At 39.2% G+C, this 17803-nt stretch overlaps 1 protein-coding gene and 1 long non-coding RNA gene across 20 annotated transcripts in view; both read right to left on the reverse strand.

Moving 5' to 3' along the window:
- Positions 1-457: 457 nt before the first annotated feature.
- Positions 458-4978, reverse strand: LOC126379309 (uncharacterized). The gene is made up of 2 exons (XR_007568303.1): positions 3829-4978; positions 458-3731 (listed from the first exon to the last, which is right to left on the reverse strand). It is a non-coding gene; the product is annotated as an uncharacterized LOC126379309 (long non-coding RNA).
- A 4450-nt stretch (positions 4979-9428) lies between these two features.
- LOC126379104 (mitogen-activated protein kinase-binding protein 1) overlaps positions 9429-17803 on the reverse strand; it is a 143183-nt gene continuing 134808 nt past the window's right edge. For 18 of the 19 annotated variants that reach the window (XM_050027695.1, XM_050027709.1, XM_050027694.1 and 15 more), the window contains 7 exons: positions 15788-15918; positions 15343-15475; positions 13355-13474; positions 12480-12593; positions 11679-11795; positions 10941-11084; positions 9429-10709 (listed from right to left, as the gene is read on the reverse strand). In XM_050027695.1, coding sequence (XP_049883652.1) covers positions 10552-10709; positions 10941-11084; positions 11679-11795; positions 12480-12593; positions 13355-13474; positions 15343-15475; positions 15788-15918 — 917 coding nt within the window. In that variant the 3' untranslated portion in view covers positions 9429-10551. Of the gene's footprint in view, positions 10710-10940; positions 11085-11678; positions 11796-12479; positions 12594-13258; positions 13288-13331; positions 13475-15342; positions 15476-15787; positions 15919-17803 lie in introns of those variants that run through there. The other variant, XM_050027710.1, reaches the window with a different exon arrangement.

Consider the following 17803-nt stretch of genomic DNA (forward strand, 5'->3'; position numbering starts at 1 on the left):
TCTGTGTGTGTCATGTGTGACGATGATTGAAGACTAAAGTAAGGCCGAGAGGGTTTAAGGTAAACCTAGGTCAGCTGCGGAGAGTATATACGTAGTCATCACCAGCCCATTAACGTCCCCACTGCTGGGGCACGGGCCTTCCCTATGGATGGATAGGGAGATCGGGCCTTAAACCATCACGCGGGCCCAGTGCGGATTGGTGGTTATTAACGACTGCTAATGCAGCCGGGACCAACGGCTTAACGTGCCTTCCGAAGCACGGAGGAGCTCGAGATGAAAACGGTCGAGATGAACGGAAGTTGCTTAACTTCAACAATCGCAGACCGAGCGCGTTTACCGCTGCGCCACCGAGCTCCTATATACGTAGTATTTATTCCTTATTCTATGACTCCCAGCAGTGGGCGTCATACGGCTGATGATGATAATTCTATGACTAAAGGTAAATAAAAAACATAAATACTTGGATAATAGTGTAATGTCATTAACAATAACATTAGTCTTTCATTGATGGCAATACAATTTTGAACATTAAATAAAAAATATGTTATTATCTACATGTTAGGTCGGAGACCGTACGCTAATACAGATAAAAAAAATTTGGCGCGCATTTTGGGAACTTTCAAATTATTGCAAAGACCTTTTTACATTCAGCCTGCTTTCAAGTTACACACAAGACAAATTATTTTTTTGAACTTGTTTTTTTTTAAAGACACTGCGATTTAACGTTCCCTAAGCCAAATACATACATCCATTCATACATACATTTTATTATAAGAGTTACCTACAATTAAGAAAAATTGTGACAATATTGAAAAAAAAAACACTTATAAACTACTTTAACATGATGGACGTTAATCGTTCATAACATTTAAACATTATTTTACCGTTTAATTATTGGTACAATGCCATTACGGTTTCTGAACTTTTTACGGGCATGTTCGTTTCATAAATATCCGACAAGATATATTTTTTAACATCATCTATAGATCTATCGAAAACAATTAAATAAAATATTATCCTGGCGTCAATTTTGATGTAGCCACTTCAAGTATTTCGAAAAAGTCGTAAAATGTCGTACAGTTTAATTTAATTTAAACTGTGGCGGACCCAACTAGATGACTAACTAGTTCCGCCCATATGCAACAGATGGCGCCACCATTCAATAATGCAGTCCTGAAACGCGCTATCGAAGTTTGAAAAAAAGTAAGTAAAAGTAGTAATTAGACATCAAATCCTGTTTGTTGCACATGAAACGAACACCCACTAAGAAACGTCAAACTCATTTGACAGTTCGACGTTTGAATTTGACAGTGCCACCGTAATGGCCTCTACGATTACTTAAACCTTACGAAGACATGCTTATCATAGAAGAATCATTTTACAAAAGTCACCTATATTTACACTTTCATGTAATGTTATCGCGATCGACCTATCGTACACGACATCCAATATTGTAACAAGTCATAAAAAAACATAAAAGGAGTATAGTACATACACCACTCCACGCCAGCTATGTAAGCCTATTGCCATTAACTGGGCACAAATCCTGGAAACCACGTGATATCAATTATGAATTCCAAACATGAATTCAAACTAATAAAATCGAATGCTTTCTTCTTGTTGTAAAAACTCTTTGACAATAAGGACACTGGCTGTTTTTTGATATGACTTTTATCTACTTGTTTTTTTTTTTATTGTTCCATTTTTCACTGTAACACTATCTGCATAAAGGCTAGGTAATACAGCTTTCTTTATTATAACTTTTACGCCTTTTTAGTACATTCCCAACAGTGTTTATATTATACTATTTATCACGGGTTTTTTCTTACGGGCTTTTCAGTTGTTAGAGAAAATATTGCTTGTCATTTTGTATAAAACCTTACTAAAACTTAAAAGTTGTCTGGAAGAAATCGCTACTTAGCAATAAAGCCGCCTATTGTACTCTTTCTATTCCTCTTTTGTTTCGTGTTTTGTATTTCCTGTTTGTGCAATAAAGTATTTGTTATGTTAAAACCGTATTTTTTTAGAAGACTTGTTAGTCTCCTTACTACACTATGAACAGACATTTTTTTTTCGAAACTACGTTTTTTGAACCGTTGCATTATTGGATATCGTGTACGATGTAATTGTCAAAATATTTAATGTATCGACTCCTATTAAGCGAAGTATGAAGGTAAAATTCCTTTCACTACGCGGTCGGGTAAAAATAAAAATATGAAAATTTTTAACCGACTTGAAAAAATGGAAGAGGTTTCATAGTTTAATTCGAATCTCGCTTTTAATATACAAACATAACCATTGATTAGAATAATAATTTTCGACACAATTTATTGATAAGATATATTGATTAAATTGTGTGTTCAGGAGTCGATACTTCGTAAATAAAAATGTTTTTTTTTTCGAGTAAAATCCGAGAGTAAATATTATATTTCTTTACAGCTAAGAAACAGCCAATATTAATTAATGTATTAGTAAATTATTGCACAAATATTTTCTGAATAACATCTTTTTGACCGGGAATTGATAAAACTTAATACTATTTTTAACCACATCCCAGACAATCCAACGAGTAAGTGCGAGTGAAACCGACAGTTACTAGCTCCCTCTCACTCCTAAGCTTACGGCTATTTGAGACTAAAATAAGACCCAGAGGGGATGAGGTCGGAGCCCGGTACGAATTGGTGCGGGGAGAGTTACCGTTCTATATGTGTAAATCACGGGTGAATAGGCATTTTCTGGGTAAGCTCGTTCCACTGCCGATCTCTTCTCCTCGTGGAAGAACGAAGTTAAGAGCAAATCCATCTTAATTAAAAAAAAAACAATTCTTCATTCTACTTTTTAAGCCCAGTCGAAGATCTTAAGGTAGACTAAGCACGAGCAAATGGGTCAATTATTGACCCACACACCAACCCGCAGTGGAGCAGCGTGGTGGAGTATGCTCCATACCCCCTCCAAGGACTGTATAGACGGTTGTTTCAATGATCAATATTAAAAAAATATATTTGTGCAATAAAAAAAACGAATTCAAAAGTTGAGATACATCACATTTTCATCTAAAAAAAAATGGAATGACACTAAATGCAAATCGTTATAAAATTAATACTTTTTTTAAGATGGCAGTCAAGATCACACTTGGAAACATATTTTTTTATTAACTCTGATTTTAAATTCGTAAGTAATGTTATGAAATTTTAGTTTTCTTAGGGGTTGTAGATTAGAAAAAAATAATAATTTAGGGCTATATAAAAAAATACGAGTATTTTATTAAGATAAATTTATTACGGGCTGAACAGGTTTATTCCTGTGCCTCACCATCAATCTAAAAAAAGAACACCTGTAGTGTATTTTTTTTAACTTTATTTTTTAAATGCTCTCTTTACCGAAAAAGATGGCAATAAACGGATTTTTCTGGTTCTCCGACAACCCTAGCGAGACTGTCAAATTTAGACGCATAATCTGTGTGTGAGAGGGGAATTAATTACCGTTCTATATGTAGTACGCACCTGGCAGAGGGTAGCAGTAACTGTCAGTACTATTCAGAGGCGGAGGACAGGAGTCCTAGTACGGCTTTGAAATAGACTACTCTGGGCGCCATCCCACTCGCGTCAGACAGAGTACTGCGGAAGGCAAGAGGGAAACCACTGCTCTATTTTTCCCTAAAAAAGTAGCATGGAAAACGCTGCACCGACAAGAGCGTGGCTCTTAAATTGATGATGATGATGACGTAGTCTCTCCCTCCCATCCATCCATAGGGAAGGCCCGTGCCCCAGCAGTGAGGACGTTAATGGGCTGATGATGATGATGATGATGATGATGACGTAGTACTACTCTTTATTCTATGGCCTGTTTAAAAATGACTGGAAGAATTATATACCGTTATAAAAACAGAATTATACGTCTAAACGGACCTCTCTATAACTAATCTGCAAAACATAAAATTTTATATTCGAATAAAATCAGAGTTTTACAATATAATTTATTTCTTTTCACATTTTGAATATTTTCAATGGATATTAGTAATGTTACCTTTTCCGCAAATAATAATATTATCGTAAAATTGTGAGTCTTAAATATTATTTTTATTCGACTACTCTTAAAAATCGATTTCTTTCACCATTTAAAAAATATTTATCAATGGCATTATAGGCTTAATGGAATGTCATTCCTTTGCCTTATTTAAAAACTAATGTTTCGATTCCCGCGTTTTCTAACTTACAACAATTGACAAAAGCCAGTATTTGATATAACATGTTTGTTAGCTTATTATTTACATAATTATCTAATTTATATTTTCCATTCTTTTCCAAACAGTACTTTTTGCCTTTTTATACTTCTAACTTTTTAGTGAGATTTTTCTATACACGGTGTTAGTGACGTAACGAAAACTTTGTGGGATGATTCAGACTATGATCCTGAGTTGATATTTTCCATCGCAAAAGTATAGAATTGAAAATAATTGAAAAACAAAATTTGCGACAGAGATATCCACTTGATATCAACTCTGAATCATGGTCTGAATCATCCCCCTCAGTATTCGTTACGGTGTCACTAACACCCTGAATAGTGTCTCTTAGACACATCATAAATGATTTGGAAAATATACATGAGGCCTGATGATGCTCACAATTATATACCAATTGGGACATTCTGCGGTACTTAAGCTGCAAAAGTCCAATCAGTTTCTTGCAAAGTAATAAATTAACTGGTTGCACTTAAGACCTCCTGGTTACATGTCGTTTCTGTAATAGACCAAAAACACCTACAAAAACATAAATTTTATAATTATGACAACTAATGGTTCATAATTTTGACCATTGTTTACAAATAATTCGCTGGGTTCAGTGACTGAACTTTTGCTATTTGATTGTACATCCATAGCAAGATGTATAATTTGTAACCGAAAAAAAAGGCAAATATAAAAAAAATATTATACTTTTTCAAATTTTACATTTCACTAAAACACCGGTCGATTTTCAACTAATTTCAAATTCAAATTCAAATTCAAAAATATCTTTATTCAGTAGGTAACATAGTTACACTTTGAATCGTCAATTTTTACATAACGAACGTCTCATCCGCCTAAAACTACTGCAGCTTCTCACAACCTGTATAGCCGGGGAAAAGAAGCTGCAAGAAAAACCTCGGCACAGGGCCCTAGACGTTCTTTTAAAAAAAATAAAAATAAACATAAAATATTGATATACAATTGAGTAATTTAGCTGCCTAATATCAGTTCTCAGACAGTTAATCCCATGCATTCATATCTTCTAAATAATCACTAACTTTATAATAACCTTTTTTGTAAAGTTTTTGTTTAACTACTTTCTTAAAGCAGTTGAAAGGCAAATTCTGAATGTCAATGGGAATCTTATTGTAAAAACGTATACATTGCCCCTTAAAAGATTTAGTAATCTTATGTAATCGACTGACTTGTAAAGCAAGTTTATTTTTGTTCCTGGTATTAACAATGTGCCGATCGCTATTTTTTGCAAATAATCCTATATGTTTTTTTACATATATTAAGTTTTCAAAGATATATTGTGATGCCATAGTTAAAATATTAATTTCTTTAAATTTATTTCTAAGTGACATCTTGGGTCCCAATTTGTAAATCGCCCGAATGGCCCGCTTTTGCAGAACAAAAATGCTGTTCACATCTGCAGCATGACCCCACAGCAAGATGCCGTACGACATTAGACTGTGGAAGTAGGCAAAATAAACTAATCGCGCGGTTTCTACATCGGTTATTAAACGAATTTTTTTGACCGCGAATGCTGCTGAGCTGAGCCTTTTGGACAACTTATCAATATGAGGACTCCATTGCAACTTAGCGTCCAAAGTAATTCCCAAAAATACAGCAGTATCCGTGAGGTCCAATTCCTTATTTTTTACAATAATAGAATCGAGCGGCCTACTAACATTCGATAACGTAAAATAAACATATTTTGTTTTATTTTCATTAAGTAGCAGGTTGTTTACAGTAAACCAATCCACTACCTCTGAAATGGCGTTGTTTACATCGTCAAAGGAATCTTGTCGTCTCTTTACTTTAAAAAGTAAGGAGGTATCATCTGCAAACAGCACCACTTCATGTTTTACAAGACTAGGTAGGTCGTTTATGTAAACTAGGAATAGAAATGGACCTAGAATTGAGCCCTGCGGGACGCCTATAGTGACGTTAGATCCACACGATCTGGAGCCATGCACATCAACCCTCTGAACGCGGCCACTAAGGTACGACTCCAAAAGAGCGATGGCATTATCTGTTATTCCATAGTGACGAAGTTTCGCGATCAATATATCATGACAAACGCAATCGAAGGCTTTGGAAAGGTCACAAAAGACACCAATAGCATCTTTGGACTCCTCCCAAGCCTGAAAAACATGATTTATTAACTCAACACCAGCATCGGTTGTTGAGCGACCCTTTGTGAAACCAAATTGTTTATTAGACATTAAATTGTTTAAATTGAAATGTTGAAGTAATTGCAGTAATAAAATTTTTTCAAATATTTTACTAAGCGTGGGTAGTATAGATATTGGTCTAAAATTAGTAGGGTCAGAAGTACTACCAGCTTTAAACAATGGAATGACTTTACTGTGCTTCATTAAATCTGGAAACACACCATTGTCTACACATTTATTAAATATACATGATAGATAGGGAGCTATGCAATCAATCACGGAGTTAATGACTTTAACAGAGAGACCATGAAGATCTGCAGTCTTTTTCATTTCTAAAGATTTAAAAGCTCTTAAGACGTCCCTAGGACTCACGTGTGTAAATGTTAGTTTATCTACTTTGGACGTATCTATGTGCTCCTTTACAAGTGATTGAGCGAGTGCAGGAGATGACTTCAAGTCCTTGGTAGTCGAAAATGGAATGTCAGTAAAGAATTTTTCAAAAGCTTCAGCAACTTGCTTATCATTTGTGAGTAGTTTACCGTCAATTTGTAATTGATACTCGAGATCGCGTGCTTTGACTTTCCCATTTTCGCTATTTATAACTTTCCAAGTCATTTTAATAATATCTGAGCTACCTTTAATTTTACTGCTAACAAACATTGCCTTCGCGGTAACGCAAACACGTTTGAAAACTTTTGAATACCGTTTTACATAGTCGTGAAAAGCTACGCTATGATTGTATGTTCTTTCTTCATAAAGTTCATACAACCTGTTTCTACTCTTATAAATTCCTACCGTCGCCCAGTCACTAAAAATTGGTGTGTCTGCTTTCTTAATTGTTTTTGCCTTAAATACTTTACTAACTTCCGATTTTGTTAGATTAAATAGGGAGTTATATAACAAATTTGGGTCATCACAGTAAGGAAGTTCTGGTAATTTGTTTGACATATTATCTTTGAATTGTTCTAAACGACTACTTGATATGGGATTGCATGTAACATCCTTTTTCAGAGAGCGGTCAATAAATAAGTTGAAAGATATTTGTTGACCACAGTGATCTGACTTTAATTTATTAATTATTAATTTATCACAAGGTTCTAAGTTACTAAAAATATTATCGATACATTTCGCGGACTGTGACGTGATTCGGGTTGGTTCTGAAAAAAGATTTACAAGATTATAACACAGAAATAAAGATTTGAATGTAGTACTTAATGAGCAATTTTCCAGAATATCAATATTGAAATCACCGCAGACGATAACATGTTTGCTTTTATTACATAATTTGCATAAAGCTTCATCAATAACTTTCTCAAATAGATCATAAGATGAAGCGGGGGGTCTGTATACGCTCAATACAATAAGCCGGCTGAGTTCAATACAGGCTAGCTCAACAGTTCGCTCAACTGAGAGACTTACAATATCCGTTCGTTCCTTATATTTTAAACAATTACGTACTAATATTAATGAACCGCCACGGATAGCCGTCTCCCTGCTGTACGAGCTGGCAACCTGGTGATTATTGAAGCAAACGAACTCATGTTTTTTTAGCCAATGTTCAGTTACGCACATAATATCAACACAATTACTGTTTAAAAAAAGTTCAATTTCAAGTTCCTTGCCCAATATTCCTTGTATGTTTTGGTGTACCAGGTTGATTACATTTGTATTTTTCTTATTGCATTTTATATTTAATATGTCCTCATTTAACTTACTACAGCCAAAGTTTTTCTCTGTTGTCATTAAATTTAATTTAAATTACAAATGTCAGAAATAAAAATAGGCTGCTCAATAGGAGCAGACGCGTTAAAAGCCAACGAATTGGCTGATTCTATTGTAAAAAAAAAGGATAGCGACTTCGCTATTTGTCTTTTGTAAAAGTTAGATAGATAGTAATATCTATCTTTGGTCAAATAAAAATTCCTAACATAGGAATTCGTATCAATAAACTGAAACTTATTATAATAATCGCATACTAAAGTATGCAACGTCAGGTTTAGATCATGTCTAAACTTATTTTCGGTTTTTAGCTGACTTTGGCTGAAAGGCAATGCAAACAAAATCACTTGTGCTACATTCGGTAGGCTGTTAAGTAAGGAAATATAATGAGTAAGTAGTTCTTTGTTCGCGTTACCTCTCCTACCGGCCAATATTATGATTGTACTATTTTGTGAGAATTGATATGAAATTATTCTTTTTAAAATGTCTAAATAGGAGGCACCCGGCATACAATTATTAATTACTGCCCGCCTCAAGAAATGGCTAAGTTGTAAACCCATTGATTTGCCAATTTCGTCACTAAACATAATAATATTTTGCGCTTTGTTTACCGGCGCGGGCGCCGCCTGCCCGGTCGCCGACGAGAAGGACGTATTATTGTCATTATCAATAGGTGTGAGGAGCAAGTCCTGCGGCGCCGGTACCAGCTGATGGGCCGGCGCAGGCGCGGACAGAGGGGAGGATTCGGAAACACGAGCAAGTCGCTCAGTCTGCGAGGATGAATGCTTGCATCTATACTGACGATTAAGTAGTGAATCGAAGCGTTCCGCGTTGTGAAAACTCAAACTCACTATCTTATCAGCGGCCAGCTCGTGCTTTCGAATAGTTTTCTGAGCTACTTCGTAGTCCAGTGTCATATATTCTAAGGATTTTGTCAGTTTTTTTATCTGTGCCTGGAGCTGATCAATTTCACACTCATATTTTTTTGTTTGGTTTTCTAACGTTACGGTACAAGTATTAATTTCGTTCAATAGATGTTGCCCCGTATTAAACAAGTGATGGTGTGAAGTTGATGCTTGTGGTGAGTCACAAGTGAGGTTACTCTTTGAACACAACACCTCGTGAGATGGGGTGGCGGCAGGGACCAAGTCAGGTGAGTCTATGATCAGCTCGTCAAACAGCGATTGTGTCTGAGACGTTTTAAAAGTACTATCCGCGAGTTCAAAGTCCGATATTTGTTTATGCGCGTCGCGCAGCTCGCGTTCCAGAACAACGGTGCGCTTGAGGGCGGTCTCAAACTCAACATTTACTTAGGCTGTACCATCAAAAACGTTTGCCTCTAACAATTTTATTTATATCTTTTTCTTCTAAACTCTCGCCAATGCACAGAGTAATTCAGGCTGTTTACTTATTAGGCAGCAAGGTCTTGTGATCTTAGCCTGTCCTAAACGAGTGTCGGAAAAAAATGAGGCTGTATGCATAGTATAAGAAGACCAGGTATGCTCAAAACTGACAGCTAACATTTCAAGGTTAGCCCAGCTGACGTCATCCGACCCTGCGTTGCCATTTCGTAAAAAAAAAATAATTACCCACGTCCAATGTTTTTCATTTACTTTGCAAGGAAATTTTTTTCAATAAAAAATTTACCTCCTTGAAATGTTGGAGATACCAATTGAATGGTAACACTTACGTCATCAATGGGCTAGCAATGGCGGCTTGTCATAGGGTTGAGCACATCTATGGGCTTAGCGCCGTAAGCGCGCGACTCTTTCTCGCCGCGACATACGTCACCCGTCTCTCTCTCACAGTACTGCACAGAAAGAGACAGATGATCTCTGTCGCGGCGAGAAAGAGTCGCGTGCTTACGGTGCTAGGCCCGCTGGTATTGTTATACCATGGCTGTATGCACATTCGATCTTTTGCCTTGGTTAATTTATAACGAATTTTCCCTCTTTTTATACCAAATTTACACATAAATTTTCACAAAACATCGCAGTAAAACAGTACTAGCTGTTTTTGTCACTCGTTTGTTCACGTTGAATTATCATCACATAACAATACTAAAACACATGCTCGTAGGTACATGAAAACGTCAACTTTCTATTTGCTATTTCCTTCATTCCATACTTATCTTTTAAGCTGATTTAATCTCAAATGTGACAGTAACTCCCCCTCTTTATACCTTAGATTAATTGAGGGGAATGCTGTGCCCAGTGAAGGTATATAGGCTATTTATGTATGTATGTAAAGAAAGCTCGGTGAGGTGCGAGATAGATAGATAAAATACAACCCACCCACACCTCACTGATTCTTACTGTCACTTAGATTAAATACCAGCTTAATTAACTGCACAGTAGTATCAGCTGGTTTTCTCATTTCACGAATTGTCAATCAAATGTTAAGTGTACCTAAATACCACTCATAGTACTAGCTCTCCCCCCCTTCTCTGGGCGCTGTGGGGGGTAAGCTCTGAGGACTCTGGGGGCTCTGGGAGAACTGATTCACCATCTTGGTCTGCATCATGTTGAGGAGTATGTCTGAGTATTGTTCTATCAGGGACATAGCTGGATTGTTCGCGTTTGTTTCTGAAATGGAAAAAGAAGAAGTAGGTTGGTTAATAAACACATATTTTTTTGATGATTGGGTGGTGTACAGTCATGAGCAATATAACGTACCCACTTTAGGACTCTGTCGCACTAACATATTTGACATTTAGTGAGACTTGCAGTTCAATTTGTCAAAAAAGTTAATGTGACATGGTACCAAAGTGTATACATATTAATGCTCGTGGCCGTACTATGTGTGTCGTATCTCACCTTTAGCAAGTAGGTGCTCCAATCTCTGGCTTGTGCTGTGTATGGCTTGGTCTCCGTCCGAGGACACGCTGCTGGCGGAGCCACCATTCTTGAGCACCGCACTCCGGAGCACCTTCTGGGTCTCCAGGATAGCTGCTTCCAGGCCTTGATGGTGGATAATCAAACGTTTTAGAATAGAATAAACCACTATGTGGCCGCGACTCCACTACGGGTTTTTTTAATCAACCAATAGGATTCCGAACGCTTGCCTCTCACTTTGAGGTCGCAGGTTCGAATCCAGCACATGCCTAAATCAATGAGTGTCGATTTGTTTTCGAATTCATGTTTGGATCATAAATTATTATCACGTACTCCACGATGAAGGAAATCATCGTGAGAGATATGCATTTTCGGAGGTATGTGACCTAACCTGTATTGGGCTGGTTTTCCCTTCACGGGTTGAAAGTCAGACAGGCAGTCGCTTCTGTAAAAAACCACGCTGCTCCAATGCAGATTGATAGAGGTGTTTTTACGGCTAATAGCCGGGACCAACAGCTTAACGTGCCCTCCGAAGCAGGGAATCATCTTACTTTTTCGGACAATCAGGTGATTGAAGCCTGAAAAGTCCTTACCAAACAAAGGACAGTCTCACAAAGTGATTTCGACAATGTCCCCATCGGGAATCGAACCCGGACCTCCAGATCGTGAGCCTAACGCTCTAACCACTAGACCACCGAGGCTGTATGTTATGTCACTCACCGCTAATATCGTCTGCGGCGTTCGGTTCCCGCTGCAGACTTCTGTACAGCTGAACCACCTTGCTCGCTGTCTTCGTCAGCTGCTCGGTCAGCGCTGAACACAGCTCCGACGATGACACTGAAAGAACAAATAATAATGATGATAAAAAGTAGAAGCTCAAATGTACACTGTTGAGTGTTCCTAAATGTTGACAGTTCTCCATACTGTCCAGCTGAAATTCGTGATAAATTGCTATAAAATGTTAAGCAACGTGGAGTGTATCCCGTCTGAAGGATGAGTTACGAAAAAGAAAAGCAGCAAGTTGGAAAAAGGCAGTTTTCATTGAAAATTAGTTTTCTTCTTTCCGATATTTACGGAATTATACAGTTAAAAACGCTGCGCAAAGAGTTATAAGTGACCCCTGCGCGAAGAGTGTAAGAATATAACCAAAGCGAATCCCGGTGGGGACAAATCACTTTGTGATCCCCAGTTCGGTTAGGACATTGCAGGCTGATCACCTGATTCTCCAGAAGTAAGAAGATCCGTGCTTCGGAAGGCACGTTAAGGCGTTGGTCTCAGTTACTACTCACTGATGTAAGTACGTAGTCGTTACATGAGCCATGCAAGGGGCCTTTGGCGGCTCAATAGTGACCCAGTTGGTACTCCACCTCACAACCCACACGATAGAAGATACTGTCTTACTTTAGTCTCAATCGTATGGCGTCAGAAGTCACACACACAGATGCGCGTGTACGATAACGTCAATGTGTAGTGTCTGTGTAAAACGAGGTGTTTTGTATGAAGTGTCCGTGGTGCACTCACAGTTGTGTTGGTGCTGCGGCGGGTCCTGGCGGCCCCGCGGGCGGGGGCCGGCCGTGAGTCGCGCCGTCACCTCGCGCGCCTTGGCCGACAGGTCACGCTCGCTGCCGCTGCGCCCTGTGCCATCAGAATACTATCACGTACAACCCTTACGCCCTTAAAAGGGAGTAAGGGGAGAAGGGAAAGAACACCTATATCCGGCCCAACTTCCAACCTCAGCTGCGCGCGTCGGTGCTTCGTTATGAGTCGCTGGCGGCAGTGTCCACTGGGCGCCGCGGTGCTCCCTGCTAGGTAACGGACGAGGCTCTGGCGACCGAGCAATACCGGTAGGGCAACCGACCGTAGAGGCAACAACGGCCTTGGAGTTTAAATAACTTCAAAAATGTCTGGGGCAGAAGGCAACGGGAACCCACTGCTTCTATTTTCCCAAAAGAGTCAGCATGAAGGGTCCTAGCAACCCTAATGCTGACCACGATCCTCAGATATGAGAGACCGACCCAAGAGAGACAACCCTTACGAATCAACTACATTGAAACCTGGATATTCAAGACCAGGTTTCAGACTGAGCTCCGCAAACTTTTCCAAGGAATCACTATTCAGACGTAGAAACCTCTTCCGGCCGGTTCTCAGCGCTCCCCACTTGTCCAGACAAGTCTAAAATAGAAAAAAGACCACCATCGTGCCTGTCGTCTTATCTACTGTTCCCGAACTATCGATTGTTTGACTATCAGCGTCCGTGGTCTAGAGGTTAGAGCATTAGGCTCATGATCTATCACCTCAAATACCTATCACATCAAACTCACCTATCTACCTTACCTATCACATCAAACTCAGGTGAGGTCGATAGGTATCGACCTTACCAATCACATCAAACTCACCTATCCTCCTCTGCGTATGGTCCACGGACCCCGCTCGGGGCCGCGGCGGTACTGCGGGCTTTTCCCGGGTCTCCTCGGCCTCCGAGCTGGACTCCTCCTGGGCTGCCGTCGAGAGGCTCACTGTGCAGGTTAGACAGTGAGGTTAGGTGCTGGATTATGCACTAACTATAAATTACACAGAGTGTTAGTGACACCGTAACGAAAACAAATTTAGAGCCTACGTGTTTGGACTAATCATCATCATCATCACCAGCCCATTAACGTCCCCACTGCTGGGGCACGGGCCTTCCCTATGGATGGATAGGGAGATTGGGCCTTAAACCACCACGCGGGCCCAGTGCGGATTGGTGGTTATTAACGACTGCTAATGCAGCCGGGACCAACGGCTTAACGTGCCTTCCGAAGCACGGACTAATAACGATGGTTTTTTTTTATGGGATTGCTCTAGGCCCCAGACTTGCCCGAAGGCATTGACGAGGACTAAGATGAAGCGAGCTCGCCCAGAAGGTGCCTGTTCACTCTGGCCTTGAAAGCACCCGGGTTATATTCATTTGTTTTCCACCAGGAAATTGCACTTGATACCAACTCAGAATTATGGTCTGAATTATCCCCCAAAGTTTTCGTTACGATGTCACTAAGACCTTGTATATTACAATTAGCAATTAGGCTAATGACATAACTGTAATTATTAGATTCTATTATGTTGCTATGTTAAAGGAGAAAGCTAAGTTGCAATCGATTTTATTTCTATACAGGGTGTTAGTGACATTGTAACGAAAACTTTGAGGGATGATTTAGGCCATGATTCTGAGTTAATATAAAGTGGAATTTTCCGTAGCAAAAGTATGGAACAGATAATAGTTTTAACAAACGAGAGGAAAATCCACTTGATATCAACTCAGAATCATGGTCTGAGTCATCCCCCTCAGTATTAGTTACGATGTCACAAAAACCTTATCTACTTGTATGGCTACTTGTACAGGATGTTAGTGACATTGTAACAAATACTGATGGGGATGATTCAGTTAATTATTCCGAGTTGGTATCAAGTGGAATTTTACATCGCAAAAGTATAGAATTGAAAGTAATTAAAAAAAAACATAAAAATATACATGAATTTTGCGACGGAAAATTCCACTTGATATCAACTCAGAATCATGGTCTGAATCATCCCTCAAAGTTTTCGTTACGATGTCACTAACACCCTGTATATCGCTAATGGCATTGGCGTGAGTTTATGTATGTATGTGTGTCTGGATCAGAACCGAACTAAAGTCTTTCTACCATCAATCCAACCACCACTTAACTACAGAACATCGCATTATATTGAAAACCATGCAAACGCCATTTTGAAAAACCACATTCTGATGTGCTTATTGTTAACAAAACCTCACAATACACACGCTAGTTTTAAATATTAAATCCAGGTAAAAAATTGTGGTCTCAATTTCATCAGTAATTCAAGAGCCACGCTCATGTCGGTGTAGCATTCTCCATTCTTGTCTATCAAAGGTCCATTCCTTCACTTCCTTATAAGACACGACGTTCGCCTTCTCTTTAATCTGTTCCACGTAAGCTCTCCTTGGTCTTCCCCTTCCTCTCTTTCCTTGTAGGTTTCCTTCTATGATGTTTTTAATAAATTCGTCGTGTCTTATTAAGTGTCCAATCATCTTGCCTCTTCTGTTCTACTTTTACTAGCACTTCCTCATTAGTAACCCTTTCTGTCAAACTTGTTCTTTCCATCCTCCTCCAACACCACATTTCGAGTCTCTCTCTGTCCTTCTGTGTCAGTGTCCAAGTTTCACATCCATAGAGGGCTATACCCCGTACGAAAGTTTTGATGCCTTGAACATGCACCCCTTGTTATGGAAGACTTGTTTGTTGTTGATTGGTCTCAATTAAAACTAATTTAAGAAAATTAAATCAGAATGTAACTTTTCAAAAAAGCGCTTAATTGGTTTCCCATAAGGCGATGAAAAGCTACTTACTAGCACTATAAGCGTTAGCGAGGCCCCGCCTGCGCACGTTGGAAGCCTGCTTGTTGATAGACGAGATGGTGGGCCGCATCACGCCCTGCGCGCGAGCGGTGCGGGTAGGCTGCCCGTCGGACTCTGAGTCGCTCTGGGAAGAAATATTTATTTATTTAAATAGATATATATACAGGGTGTTAGTGACATGCAACTTAATGACATATGCTGCAATTTTATCATTATTTTTCGTGAGATACTGACCATACTAAGGTTTTTAGCTTTCCTGTGATAAGGAGCCATCTCCTGGCATGATGGTAGCCTTTTCTATGCACAAGACGACCTTTTAATGTATTTTCGTAGAGCTCCGTGGGTCGTAAAGTTTACGGACGATCGGAGTGCAAAGTTATGGACTATTTGCTCATACTTGTATGAGCCCTTCCAACCTCTTTAAAAATACACTTACCTGGTTAAGCACACCGACACTGGAACTCCTGGTCATATTACTCTTAGTAGTGTGCCGGGGTGCGGGTCTCACGAAACCTGATGGAGACTTCCCTGGATTGCCGTTCTGGGGAGACGGCTGCTTCGGAGGACCTGTTGGGGGGGAGTGGTCAGATGGGGGATTGTGAAATGGGTGGAGTTTCAAATCGCGAGGGTAGATTGAAAATCTAAAGGGTTTCTTTTCGTTTTAACGGCGCTGGCACATACTTAGAAAACTCACAAAATGATCTAAAATTTCTGACTCGTGTGGGTTGCAAGATCAGTGATCAACCTCATCAACCCTGAGGGTTACTATTGAGCCGCCAAAGGCCCCTGACAGGGCTCATGTAGGCAAATAGTAACCGTATTTATTTCATTTTGGAGTTTTCATGCAAATATGTATATATCTGGTAGCATTCCCCACTTGACCGAACAAATGGGGAGCGCCTACGATATTCTCGCAATTTGACACTCATTTGTCTGTAGTACCCGATAGTTCTTATTTTGGAATATCTCGCCTTCAACTCGCGTGCGAAAATATATACCTGTCTCACCTTGCAAATGACAAGTTCTTATGTGTTACGTGAAATGGGTATATATTTTCGAACGTGGGTTGAAGGCGAACTATTCAAAATAGGAGTCAATCAGGCTAATGTGGTAAATTGTTTTCTTTTCTCTATACATCGACAAGAATCTTTTGGCTCGTCGACATAATCGATACTCCTTTTTAGCCTAGCTGGTAAAACGCTTGCCTCTCACTTATACGTCGTTCGAATCCAACACAGGCCTAAACCAATGATTGTCGAATTTGTTTCCGAATTCATGTTTGGATCATAAACGATTATCACGTGCTCAGCGGTGAAGGAAAACATCGTGAGGAAACCCACATTCCCGAGAAATGCATTTTAGGAGGTATGTGACTTAACCTGTATTGGACTGGTATTCCCTTCGCGGGTTGGAAGGTCAGACAGGCAGTCGTCGTAAAAAAACCGGACCTGTCAAATCTTCAGGTTAGGTAAGCGGACCCTGTGAGAAAAGGGATAAACCAGCGCCCTCCTGTCAATGTCATCCAAGTGTCAAAAGATTCCTGTCGACCTTTGTATATCTAATAGTAATCGTTAAAATCGTGCGTTATTACTAAATATCATGCATTCCCACTATGGTTATCCTTAGCATGATTAGAAAGACAAAGGAGATTGCTCTAGAGTAATAAGGCCGCCCAAGTTGTACTGTATTCATGGTTTATATCTGATTATTAAAATTAAGTTCTGTGCAATAGTGTAATTGATTTGATTTGAAAGACATCTCTCGTCGCTTGCGCACTAAGCTGTATACCTGATAGTGCGACAGAGGAAGGGATATCTCTCGTCTCTTTCGTGCGACGTACGATCACGAGCATTAATATGTATACACTTTGGTACCATGTCACATTGACTTTTTTGACAAATCGAACTGTAAGTCTCACTAAATGTCAAATATGTTAGTGCGACAGAGTCCTAAAGGTACATTATATTGCTCATGACTGTACTATATCTCCTTCTTTCTAATCAAGCTACATTATAAGAGGTATATTACAAGCTCATGCAAAGCTGGTACGGTAAGCGTGTTAGTAACATTGACATCGTATGGAAACAAATAGACAAACAATCTCTATGAAAAAGCGTTCGTAGCATATTTTGTCACAAGCGACGGCGTGCCAAGATCGGATTCAGTACGCAACGGGCGTAATGACACTGTACAACCGATATTGCACTTTATTTTAACAACCATAACGTCTTAATTTAATTACAACACGGCTCGGATGCTTTTTTTAGAAAAAGTCTTTAACTATTGTGAGTCTATTTGGTTATAGGATGTCAGTGGTTAATAAATTCATTTTATTATTCATAATAGCCCCCATCTTAGTAAAATAACGCTCCTTTAAAATGTTGAGTACCTACCCACCATTCAGTGTTCATATGATGGGTTTTACAGCAGATAAGTTGATACAAAGTGCTGT

Source organism: Pectinophora gossypiella, chromosome 28 (genome assembly GCF_024362695.1).
Source record: "Pectinophora gossypiella chromosome 28, ilPecGoss1.1, whole genome shotgun sequence".
In the NCBI taxonomy this organism is placed as follows: domain Eukaryota; kingdom Metazoa; phylum Arthropoda; class Insecta; order Lepidoptera; family Gelechiidae; genus Pectinophora; species Pectinophora gossypiella.